At 43.5% G+C, this 12,611-nt stretch overlaps 2 protein-coding genes across 5 annotated transcripts in view; one reads left to right on the top strand and one right to left on the bottom strand.

The window, feature by feature from the left end:
* The window catches only part of SOS1 (SOS Ras/Rac guanine nucleotide exchange factor 1), a 275,229-nt gene that overhangs the window by 64,233 nt on the left and 198,385 nt on the right, over positions 1–12,611 (top strand). The gene's annotated exons all lie outside the window — the stretch shown is intronic.
* On the bottom strand, positions 345–12,408 carry LOC143660715 (uncharacterized). Of its 3 annotated transcripts, none has more exons than XR_013164205.1 (3): positions 12,157–12,408; positions 4,292–4,467; positions 345–3,624 (listed from the first exon to the last, which is right to left on the bottom strand). XR_013164205.1 is itself a non-coding variant. In XM_077134041.1 (3 exons), exons 1-3 carry the CDS (start codon positions 8,583–8,585, stop codon positions 3,522–3,524), a joined length of 1,269 nt encoding a protein of 422 aa, XP_076990156.1. In that variant the 5' UTR covers positions 8,586–11,188; the 3' UTR covers positions 345–3,521. The 3 variants fall into 3 exon arrangements, 1 of the variants encoding a protein (XP_076990156.1); XM_077134041.1 differs by lacking the exon at positions 12,157–12,408 and adding an exon at positions 7,596–11,188; XR_013164204.1 differs by lacking the exons at positions 345–3,624; positions 4,292–4,467; positions 12,157–12,408 and adding exons at positions 6,524–7,246; positions 7,441–11,188.

Raw genomic sequence — 12,611 nt, 5'->3', positions numbered from 1 at the left:
TATGTCAATATCTATCAACATTACAAAGTACCTGCCATTTGACCCAGAATTTCCTCTTCAGGGAATTTACTCTCAAATATACTTGAGTGCAAGCAAAATGACTTTTACTTATTGCAGCACCCTTTATAATAAAATACTAGGAAAAAAACAAATATACCTCAACAGGGGACTAATTAAATAAATCATTGTACATCATATAATGTAATTCTATGGAAGTACTGAGATACTATGTATAGATTTAGAAGGATCTTTAAGATATATTGTAAAGTATAGAAAAAGATGCAGAATAGTTGTTCTAGTTTGCCAGCTGCCAGAATGCGACACACCAGAGACGGATTGGCTTTTAATAAAAGGGAATTTATTTCTTTAGTTCTTCAGAGGAAAACCAGCTAACTTTCAGCTGAGGTTCTTTCTTACTTGGGAAGGCACAGGGCGATCTCTGCTGGCCTTCTCTCCAGGCCTCGGGGTTCCAAAAACTTTCCCCAGGGTGATTCCTTTCTGCATCTCCAAAGGCCTGGGCTGAGCTGCAAGTGCTGAGATGAGGTATGCTGAGCTGCTTGGGCTGTGCTACGTTGAGCTCTCTCATTTAAGCACCAGCCAATTAAGTCAAACATCATTCATTGCAGCAGGCACGCCTCCTGCATCTAGCCAACTGCAGATGTAATCAGCAACAGATGAAGTTCACGTACCACAGAACTAGGCACCTTCATCTGGCCAAGTTGACAACTGAATCTAACTACCACAACAATGTTTGTTACAATCTGTTAATTAAAAAAGTAATTTAAGAATATGAATTTTTAGACCTAATAAATGAGCCCAGTAAAGTTGCAGAAGGCAAGATCAATATACAAAAACTATTGTATTTCTATACACTAGAAATGAACAACCCAAAAATGAAATTGAGAAGTCAACCGTTTATAATAGGATCAAAAAGGATAAAATACTTAAGAATAAATTGAATAAAAGTTGTGCAAAACTTATATTGAAAACTACAAAACAATGCTGAAAGAAATTAAAGAAGATCTATATACATGGAAATATATCACATATTCATGGATCAGAAGGCTTAGTATTATTAGGATGACAGCACTCCCAAAATGATCTACCCACTTGTCGTGATCCTTATCAGAACCCCAGATGCTTTCTTTATAGACATTGACAAGCTGATAAAAAATTTCAGATGGAAATGCAAGAGTTCTAGGATAGCCCAAACAGTCTCAGAAAAGAAGAGCAAAATTAGAAGACAAACACTTCCTGATTTCAAAAGTTGCTACAATACTATAGTAATCAAGACAGTGTGGTATTTGTATAAAGATATATATATATTCAATGGAATACAATTGAGAGTCTAGAAATAAACCCTGACATTTATGGCCAATTGATTTTCGACATATTAAGCATATTAAGACAATTCAATGGGAAAGGAATAGTTTTTTCAATAAATACTTCTGGGATTCGCAAATCAACAACAAAAAAGCAAACCCAAGTAAAAAATGGGCAAAGGACTTGAATAAACATTTCTCCAAAGAAGATATACAAATGGCCAATAAACACATGAAAGACATTCAACATCATTAGCCATCAAGGAATTAAATCAAAACCTCTATGAACATATGCTACTTATAACCAGTATGATGGCTGTAAGAAGTATTGGTGAGAACAGGAAAAATTGGAACCCTCATATATTGCTGGTTGGAATGTAAAATGGTACAGTCACTTTGTAAAACATTCTGGACTTTTCTCAAATGGTTAATCACAGTGTTATCATATGACCAAGCAATTTTACCCCTAGGTAGACCTTCCCAAGAGTAATGAAAAAATATGTCCACACAAAAACTTGTACAAAACTTGTACAAAAACTTGTACGTAAACATTCATATCAGCATTATTCAGTATAGCCAAAAAGGAAAAACAACCCAAATGCTCATGAACGGATGAATGGATAAACAAATAGAATATATTCATAAATCACTTATTATTTGGCCATAAAAGTACTAATTTGTGCTACAACATGAATAAATCTTGAAAACACGCTAAGTGAAAGAAGCCAGTCAGAAAAGAAAACATATTGTATGATTCCATCTACATGAAATATCCCCAGAAGAGAAATCTATGGAGACAGAAAGTAGATTAGAAGTTGTCTAGGGCTGGGGGTAGGAATTGGGGAGAACAGGGGAATGACTGCTAATGGGGAAAAGGCTTCTTTTGGGGGTGATGAAAATATTCCAAAATTTGTTGTAGTGATGGTTCTTAACCCCACGGATATACTAAAAACCACTGACTTGGGCACTTTAAATGGGTGAACAGTCTGTGAATTACATCTCAACAAAGTTTTTAAAAAATAATATATATTTGTACAAATCATTATAAATTAATTACGGGGCGGGGGAAGTAACTTTGTAGTGGAGAAACCTGACAGAGTGCCCCATAACCAAGTAGCCAAATTTAGCATCACTAATGATGGGACAAACTGCTATTACGTACCCCCGATGTGATACACTGAGAAGGACACAACATTCCTGCCCAAAGCGCACAACCTGAATCTTATCATGGGAAATCATTACGTAAATCCAAATTGAGGAACATTATTTTAAAAAGTCATCTTAATAAATGTCTATACTGTGAAGATAAAGAAAGTCTTTAGAATCATCCAGTTGAAAGAAGAGACCAAAGAGATGTGAAAACTAAATGCAGTATATGATTCTGGAGTGGATGCTAGACCAGAAAAAGAAAATGCTATGAAGAACATTGTTGAAACAACTGGTAAAACTTGAATAAGGTCTGAAGATTAGATGATAGTATTATATCCATGTTTGTTTTCTAAGTTTGATCATTGGACTATGGTTATGTAAGTAAAAGCCTTCGTTCTTAGGAAATGCACACTGACTCAATGAAGTATTTGTGGGTAAAGGGGGGTGATATTTGCCACATAATCTCATGTGATTCCGAAAAAAAATGAACACAGACATAAATACATATATTGCCTATGGTGAGACAGAAACAGAGAAAATGATAAATGTGGCAAAATGTTAAAAACTGTTGAATCTGGGTGACAGGTATATAAAGTCTTTGTATTGTTTTTAAAACTTTTCTGTTGGAAATTATTTCAAAATAAAATGCTTAAGGATATAAGTGTGTTTGCTTGTATTTGCAACAAGAAACTTTGGAGGAATATATAAGAAATAAAGTTTGCTACCTGTTAGGGAAGAGGGTAGAAGCCCTGTGTATAAACATATATATATATACCTAGTAGTCAGTGTGACAGACACTTTTTGAATCGTGTGAATGTATTACTTATTTGACATTTTAAATGCTAAATTATTTTTCCAATTAGTTATGTATCATGGTTTTTCATATCCAGATATTGAACTCTTTATTAAGTGGGTACTTGGTAAGTATTATTAACTGCCTGATGAGGTTTCTTCCTCTGGATACAAATTATACAACTTGTTACAATAGATACTGATTTGCCCAAGGCCACAAAAAGTCCTTGAGTTGGACCTGAGTTGACTCTCTTGTGTTCAAACCAAACTGCAGTTCTTCTTTTCCGTTGCCTGTCCAATCCTCAGTATCTGAGACTGAGAAGTCTTGGAAATGCCAGCTTTTTCTTTTTTTTCAGTATTGCTGGGGAGAGGATAAAAGGGAAACAGGAAGTCAGTATAGACATGTTTTTTTCTTTAAACTGTTGTCTACTTGTGTTTACTTCTAGCCTCTTGCAACTCTGCCCTAAAATTCACAGCAGGAAGAATTTTTATTTCTTAAGTGCATTTCTGAGACAGTTATGGTCCTGGTTCAGAATTGTCAATAAATCCATTTTGTCCTGTCCATTGACCCATTGTAGCCATTATACCTTTGGGTGTTTGTAATTTACAATACATACAAGAAGAGTAGATATTTTAAATAAAATGAAAACTGTGTACACACTACCCAGATTAGATCTCGAACATCAAGGGTGTTTCAGGTGTCCCCTGTATAAACCCTCCCCAATTGCAAACAATGTTCTATAGTATTTTTCTACAATTAATAGTTTATCTTAACATTCTCCCCACAACCACCATTATGAATTTGGTATTAATTTAAAATGTTTGTTATAATGTTACCACTCACGAATATCCATACATGTATTCGTATTTCTAAATGAATGTATAAATTTTCTAATACCACCTAACACATGACTCCAAAACCTGGTGGTTTAAAGCAACACACATTTATTATCGCAGTTTCCGTGAGTCAGGAATTTAGATGTGGATTATCTAGGTCGTTTTGGCTCAGGATCCCTCAAGAGGCTGACCTGCGTTTTGGTTGTCTGAAGGCTTGATTTCGGCTGGAAGATATTTCCAAGATGGTTCTTTCACCTTGTCTAATGGTGGGAGGCCTTGGTGCCTCTCCGGGTGGACTTCTCCACTGAGTGTCCTCACAGCATGGCAGCTGGTTGCCCTCGGCACAAGGAACCAAGAGAGAGGCTTGCTGGGGAAGTCACAGGGGCATCCAGTGAGTATCTCCCAATCTGCGGGTTTCTCCCAAACCAGCCTCCCACCCCTCACCTCCTTCCTATTGTGTACACATGTTTCAATACGTTTCCATCCTGCAGCCCAGGGCAGCTATAAGGTGGAATGGAGCAGACTGACCATACCTTAAACCCAAATCTGGGAATGAGCAGGTCCAGCTGTTGATAAGGGTAGGACCCCTCAATGGCAGGGCCCCCTCCCTCTGGGTTGTATAATTACCCAGCCTGCAGGCGGCACAGATTTGTCTTTGCTTTCTTCAGAGACGTGGGGTGTGTGGAGCAGCCACCCACAGAGCCTGACCTGAGCAGTGTCTCCCAGGGAGAGAGGCCACTACAGGATGGTTACCCCTGCTCTTTCAGACCTTTTGTGCTGTGTAAGTTACAAAGTGGTCATTTGCTAAAAGTTTTCTTGTGCCTGAGCCTGTGTTCCCATCAAGCACCATAGAGCCGCTTATTCCACAGGGCTAAAGTCCCTAATGTCTTTTATGATGTAGCCTCAGGAATCATGCATAATTTCTATAAAATCCTATTGGTTCCTTGGGTCAGTTCTAGCCAACGTGGGACTGGTGTCTACACTAAGATATAAACATCAGGTAGAGAAGCTCACTGGGCCATCCTGGAGGAAGAGTACCACAACAAATAACACAAAATGTCGTTTTACTGTTTTTTCTATGCTTTATATAATGAATCATATAGTGTGTACTTTTCTGTTTCTTGCTTAGTGTTCTGTTTAGTATTATGTTTTTATGATTCATCTGTGTTGATGTGTATAGCTGTAGTACATTCATTTTTGGTGCTCTACAGTATTTCGCAATTTATTTTTTCGTTTTACTGTTTGTGCTATTACCTACTGTGGTTCAAATGTGAAAGTGTTTCTCCGGGACTTTTATGTTATGGGATTATCCTCCACGCCAGTTTCTATAGCACTTGCCCATGTTCACATTTTAAGAAAAGACAAGTTTCTAAAGTGGATGTACTAATTTATTTTTCCTTTAGCAATTGATGAAAATTTCAGTTGCTTTACATCCTTTCCAAAGCTTAGAATTATTCAACTTAAAATTTTTTTTCAATTCAATGGACACAAAACAGTATTTCATTATGGTTTGAACTAGCATTTCTCTGATTACTAATGAATTTGAATATCTAATCAGCAGGATCTCCTCTATAATAAACCTCCTATTCTGAAAACAAATTTTTTGGGTTGTATAAATTGCAACTATTTTCTCTAGTTTATGGCCTTGCCTTTTCACTTTTTTAATGGTATAGTTTGATTTACAGAAGCACTTAACTTTAATGATGTCAAATATATCAAACTTTGCCTTTATGGTTTGTGCTTTTTGCACCTTATTTAAGAAATCCTTTCCTACCTTGAGCTCATAAAGATATTATTTATTTTCTTTTAGAAATTTTATAATTTTGCTTGGCATGTTTAAGTCTCTTATGCACCTGGGATTACTTTGTGTTGGTTGAGTTAGGAATGTAATTTTATTTTTCACATGTATTATCAGTTATCCCTATTCCATCTATTGAAGAGTATATCTTTTCCCTACTCATCGGCAATTCCTATGTCATAAATCATTGCTATATATTTGGTTCTCTATTGATCCACTGGTTTATCTGTTCCTATTCCAATACCATATTATTTTAATTACTCTGGTTATGTCATACATGTTTGTACCTGGTAAGGCAAGTTGCCCTCCCTTTCTTTTATAGGAGTACTAGCTTTTCTTGGGGTTTTGCTATTCCATGTACATTTAAGAATCAGTTTATCAAGTTCCATGACAAATCTGTTGGGAATTTGATGAAAATGGTCCTGGATTGTGGTAAGGTCAGTTTGAGAAGACATTACAACTCAAATCATCATTGCAAAAAACAAAAAAACTGGACTCTGTAGGGATTCTGAAAAAGAAGTGCAAGGATAGTCCCATATGTTTGGGAGAGCCTTTTGTCATTTCTTCTATCTGCACTTGCTCCTCACCATCTTTGCAGAGAAAAGAAAGGGAGAGATTCACGCTGTTAACACAATGGTAGGCATCCAGAAGCTTTATCAGCCACTATTTCTACAGAGAATTTTCTGGGGAACAACACACTCCTTGGAGAAGTGGAAATGAAAGCAGGGCATGGGAAGAGAGTGAGGACAAGGATAAAGGGAGAATATGCTGTTGAAGGATGGCATCTGTTCATGATTGAAACTGCTGTTCCTTTGCTTGTCGGGCCCTGTAGTTCAAGGAGACAAATCCTAAATGGAGGCTGCTGAAACCGGGGACAACAGTGACTGTTGTAAGGTTCAGGAGGCGAAAAAGAGGCAGACCGAGAAACTTTAAAGTGAGTGAGTTTATTCCTGTGCTCCCGGGCAGTACTCACAGAACCCAAGGTAGGGAGTTGTGAGTTCGCCACTGGGTCCTGGTGTGGGCGGTTTTTAAGCAAGGGGGTTAGGTGACGTCTAGAAGGGGCGGCACATTTTACACAGCTCGAATCATGGTGACCTTCCCTGTTCCCCCGACCTAACATTCCAGCCTTTTTGTGATAATAGGGCGCCAAGATCTTTCTGGCTACTTCCTGCTGCATTGGGGCAGTGTGGGGTTATAGGCTGGAATCATCAGTCAGGAGAGTGGGGAGGTTGGCTATAGGAATCTGGTGAGAAAGGCAGGCGGTGATGATGATGTAGGAGCATTTGGTTGATTGCCACCTGTGACAGTTCTTTTATGCATCCTTGAAGGAAGTTGAGGAGACAGGGAGCTAGGAGAAAGAAAAGACATTAGAATAACTGGTCCTAGTAGCAGGAGGAGTCATGTCGCCAGGGGAGAAGAGAACCAGATTAGGGCAGCGTTGGTTCCCTGTTTTCTATGGTAGAGATCTTCTTTTAGTTTGTTTAGGGTGTGAACATTTTGTTCTACCAGACCTGACTCATTGACATGATAGCAGCATTCTACCTGGAGGAATATGCACGTCTCTCCTTTTTCGGCTGTCAGCAGGTCCAAGGCCTGTCGATTTTGAAGAGTTACCTGAGCTAGTGAGGTAAGTTGATGTTTCAGAGAAGATAGGGATTCTGATGTTGATTCCAGGGCTGATTCAGTGATGAATGTACCTGAGAAAGAACATCGGGGGCTTGTTTGGTTGGGAGAGCCACCTTGTTATCGAGGAAGATCCAGCCTTCCGGTGTAGTAGAGCTTCCCCAGGCAAGGAGGTTTTCATGTTCCCTGAAAGAATAAGCAGGTTGGAGGGAGGGGAGAGTAAAGAAAAGAGTTGATGCTGGAGGGTTTAAAGGTGAGGGTTCTTTGGTCAGTTCCCGTGCAACAGCATCGGCCCAGTTATTTCCATGGGTGATATCGGATTTATCTGTTTGGTGTCCTTTGCAATGGATGATGGTCACCTGTGATGGTAATTGAAGTGCTTGAAACAGGCATTGGATAAGCTTAGCATTAATTACAGGTGAGCCTTTGGTGGTAAGGAACCCTGGCTCCTTCCAGATGGCTGAGTGGCAGTGTGCTACCTGAAAAGCATATTTGGAGTCCGTGTAGATGTTGGCGGATTTACTTTTGGCTAGGTGTAAGGCTCTAGTGAGAGCAATTAGTTCAGCCTTTTGGGATGTGGTTCCCTCTGGGAGCCATACAGCCTCAAGTATTTCGGTGGAAGAAACTAGAGCGTATGAAGCCCTGTGCTTTCCCTGTTGGTTTATTATTGAGCTGCCGTCAATAAAGAGGGTGAGATCTGCCTGCGACAGTGGCATGTCTGAGAGGCCCTGGCATGGGGAGGTGAGCTCTTCCATGATTTCAGTGCAAAGGTGGGTGGGCTGTGGAGAGAGGTTTGATAGGGAACTGTGAGGGAGAGTAGCAGGGTTGAGGCTAGGCGAGACAGAGAGTGTGACATCGAGTTTTCTAGGAAGAGCAAATGAAATTCCTGGAGGTGGGAAGGCGTGAGCATAGAGAGATTTATGGGATAAGAGGTTTTGTAGACAGTGGGGTGACAGGACTTGGAGAGGGCTACTCAGATTAAGTTTAAGAGCTTCACGAGTTAGGGTGGTGGCCGCAGCCAGCACTCGGAGACAGGGAAGCCATCCACGGGCAGTGGGGTCCATTTATTTAGAGAGATAGGCTACTGGATTATTTTGGTCCCAGAGGCTGGGTCAAGACTCCCACCACTATTCCTTGCTTTTCATCAGTGAAAAGGAAGAAGGGTTTGTTAGGACTTGGAAGAGCGAGTGGAGGTGACCGAAGTAAGGCATCACGGAGAACCAAGAAAGTTTTGGCTACAGTAGAGGGGTCGTCTAGGGGTCCCATGGGCGTCGCCTTGGCTGCTTCATAAAGAGGTTTCGCTAGGAGGGAAAAGCCAGGGACCCGGTGTTGGAAGAACCCCACAAGACCTAGGGAGGATAAAATTTGTTCAGCATTTTCTGGAGGCTGGAGTTCTCGGAGGGCTTGCTGTCTGTCTACTGTTTGATGTCAGGATGTAGGAGTGAGGCAGAGCCCCAGGTAGGTGACGGTGGAGGAAGAAAGTTGAGTTTCGGCGTGGGAGACTCGCTATCCTTTGTTAGCTAAAAAATTTAATAAGGTAGCTGTAGCCTTTGTGGAAGTTTCTTCAGAAGGGCTGCAAATTAATAGGTCATCTACATATTGGTGAATGATACTGGGAGTTAGTTTGCACCTTATTATAGGTCCCTGGCTAGGGCTTGACCAAAGATATGGGGGCTGTTGCAAAACCCCTGAGGTAATACTGTCCATGTAAGTTGTTGCGCAGCCGAAGGGTCCGGGTCTTCCCAGGTAAAGGTAAATAAATTGTAACAGGCAGGGTCTAGAGGGATTGTAAAGAAGGCATCTTTAAGGTCCAGGACAGAATAATGAGTGGTGTGAGTGGGTATGTGTGAGAGAAGAGTATATGGGTTGGGAACTACTGGGTGGATGGGGATGACAGCCTCATTAATTAGTCGGAGGTTTTGGACTAGACGATAAGAACCGTCAGGTTTTTTGACAGGCAAAATAGGGGTGTTATATGGCTAGTTAGTGGGTATGAGGAGTCCCTTTCCCTTGAGCCGGTTAATGATGGGTTGGAGTCCTTTCCCATGGGTTATGGAGATGGGGAATTGTGGCCGAGACGGGAATGAGGAGGGATCCTTTAACCGGATAAGAACTGGTTTATGATGGGAAGCTGTCAGGGGAGTTAAGGTATCCCATACTTCTGGGTTTACTAGTGAGGTGGTAGGGGAGGAGCGGGAGGGGTGGAACCAAGTGGAGGTGGAGGCCACACATAAGGGTAATAATAAATTTGTTTGAGGTCTTTATATCCAGTGAAGTAAGGCCCCCAACTTGGTAAGAAGATTTCACCCCATTAGTGGGCTGGGGCAAGAAGGCATCACTAAGAAAGAGTGTGTAATTGGGGTACCCTTCTATTAAACATGTAAGTGGTCCAGTAGTTAAGGGGCGCAAAGGACAGCCATCTATGCCCATAGATGCATAGATGCATAGACCGTGACCTGGGAAGGAGGGAGTTGACCTGAGTAGGAGGGGAGGATGGAGAAGGTAGCCCCCGTGTCCACTAAAAAGGATGTGGACTTACCCCGCTACCTTGACTGTTACCCTGGGCTCGACAAGGGTGATTGGGGTCGCTGAGGCTGGGCGTCATCAGTCGTTGGTGGCCAGGCCCACCAATGGTGGGTCAGTGGTTGGATAGACGGCCCCCACAACGGCCAGGCGCTGAGGGGCAGTCACTTTTCCAATGTCCCTTTTTCCCACAGAGAGGGCATGGTCCCTTGGGCGGTCGAGGATTGGGGCACTGGCGGGACCAGTGTCCTTCGAGGCCACATTTGAAGCACCTTCCTGGTGGTGGATTGGTCATAGCCGGCAGCTTGTCAGTTGAAGTGAGCCACAGGGCCTTAATCAGGGATTGGGTTAGAAAATTCGCCGTTCGGCGGTCCCAGGACTCCTTCTCTGCCCTCTCTAATTCATCACGAGTATTAAAAATTTTAAAGGCCATGTTTACCAGGTCACGAATAGGGGTCTGAGGACCATCTTCAATTTTTCTGAGTCTGCGCCTTATATCTGGAGCTGACTGGTATATAAAATGTATGGCTAAGACGATTTTACCAGCCTCTGAGTCAGGGTCTAGGTGGGTATATCGGGAGAGGGCTTCTTTGAGCCAGTTTAGAAAAGCAGCAGGATTTTCTTCAGAACCTTGAGTAATTTCCCTCAGTTTACGAAAGTTTTCAACTTTATGGGACGCTTTCTGCATGCCGGCTATGAGGCATGTAAGCATTTTGTCTCGCCTAATCCGTCCGTTTCTCCCCGCTGGAGTATCAATCTGATAGTCCCACCCTGGCTCTTGACCTGGCACTGCCTCCCTATTGGCATGGTGTGGTCAATCATATGCACCTGGTCAGCATAAGCCCTGGCCGCATTGAAAATGTGGTCCCTTTCATCTGTAGTTAGGGAAGAAGAGCAGATTACATAAATGTCATGCCAGGTAAGGTCGTAGGCATTAGCCAGATATTGGAATTCTTTAGTATAGGTAGTCGGATCGCTGGAGAAGGAGCCCAACCACTTCTCGATGTGTGAGAGATCAGCCAGGGAGAAGGGAGTGTGTACTGGAATTAACCCTTCAGGTCCTGCAACTTCCGGAAGGGATAGAGTAAAGTACTTTTTGAGCAGGTATGGGAGCTTACAGGTGAGGATGGCAAGGCTGTCGAGGACAGTGGCGGAGGAGCTGGTGAAGGTGGAAGAGGGCACGGTGGTGGTTGGAGAGCCGCTGGAGTAGGAGGAGGAAGGGAAGGATAAGATGGCAGATGGAGAGCCGCCGGAGCAGAAGGGGAAAGAGAAGGGCAAGATGGCGGCGGGAGCGCCGGCGGAGAAGGGGGAAGAGGAGGGCTAGATGGCGGCCGGGAGCGCCGGCAGAGAACGGAGAAGAGGAGGGCTAGATGGCGGCGGGAGCGCCGGCGGAGAAGGGGGAAGAGGAGGGCTAGATGGCGGCGGGAGCGCCGCCGGAGGGAGAGGAGGGCGGAGCAGGGGAGAAGAGGATAGTTTCCCTACATGCGGTGGAGACCCTGGTTGTTTAAAGGAAGATGAAGCAAAGGGGTCAGGAAAGGAGGAAGTTTCATCGGACTGTTTAAGAACCTGAGCCATAGAGCAGGAAGTGCAGAGAGAGGGGCGGGAGCGCAGGAGAAATAAAGCCTGGACATAAGGAATTTCGGTGCATTTGTCGTTCCTCCAGCAAAAGTTGCGGAGGTTTGTAAGGATATTAAAATCGAAAGTCCCATCCTCAGGCCAATGAGAATCGTTGTCTAATTGATATTGGGGCCAAGCCGTTTTACAAAAGTGAGGCGTTTTGGCCTGTCATCTGGAAGTAAATCCAGTGTGGATAGATTAGTCAGGAGACACCCCAGAGGGGTGGAGGGTTTGGCTTTCGAGCATTTGCTGCCCATACTGACGGGTCTCAAAGGAGAAAGGACTGGCCCAGGGGGTGTCGGCGTCCCAACACCCTGAGAGAGTCTTCGGAGCTCTTACGAGCCGGGGCTCGTCTTCCCAGGGGACGTCTCACCCTGGTTTGCGATTTTCAGGACCTGAAAATCCGGAGGGAAACGATTTTCGGAGGGTAATTTACGGACAGGCTCTCTCCGAACGGTGAGACCCGGCAGCAGGGCTAGGAGGGAAGGGGCTTACCCGATCTGTGGTGGATGCAGTGGCGGCCGAGGGATTCCCTGGTCGCTGGATATGTGGAGGAAAGAGGAGAGAGGAGGCCGGGTCGCCCCTGGCCAGGCGGGCAGCACCCGCACTCTTCTCCCGGGTTTTGGGTACCAAAATGTAAGGTTAAGGAGGCGAAAAGAGAGAAGAGACGGACCAAGAAACTTTAAAGTGAGCGAGTTTATTCTGCGCTCCCGGGCAGAGCTCACAGAGCGTAAGGTAGGGAGTTGTGAGTTTGCCGCTGGGTCCTGGTGCGGGCGGGTTTTAAGCAAGGGGGTTAGGTGACGTCTAGAAGGGGCGGCACATTTTACACAGCTCCAGTCTTGGTGACCCCTGTTCCCCCGACCTAACAACCGTGTATGGTGGGAGAGGGTTAGGTGGGGCTGTGGCGCGTGGGGTTGGAGAAAAATGGGTCTGAGCAGTCCGGGCAGATG

The sequence above is a fragment of the Tamandua tetradactyla genome, chromosome 17 (assembly GCF_023851605.1).
Source record: "Tamandua tetradactyla isolate mTamTet1 chromosome 17, mTamTet1.pri, whole genome shotgun sequence".
NCBI classification, from domain to species: domain Eukaryota; kingdom Metazoa; phylum Chordata; class Mammalia; order Pilosa; family Myrmecophagidae; genus Tamandua; species Tamandua tetradactyla.
Note: the sequence above shows the minus strand (reverse complement) of the source record. Positions and strands in the feature narration are given on the sequence as shown.

What these genes read in the sequence shown, in the direction of transcription:
- LOC143660715 (XM_077134041.1), bottom strand. Translation starts at nt 8,585, where the DNA reads ATGGACCCCACTGCCCGTGGATGGCTTCCCTGTCTCCGAGTGCTGGCT. An exon ending in CCCCCGATGTTCTTTCTCAG is followed by an intron (nt 4,468 to 7,595) that starts GTACATTCATCA and finishes TGACTTCCCCAG; the next exon opens with CAAGCCTCTCTCTTGGTTCC. An exon ending in TTCAGACAACCAAAACGCAG is followed by an intron (nt 3,625 to 4,291) that starts GTCAGCCTCTTG and finishes TCCTCTCCCCAG; the next exon opens with CAATACTGAAAAAAAAGAAA.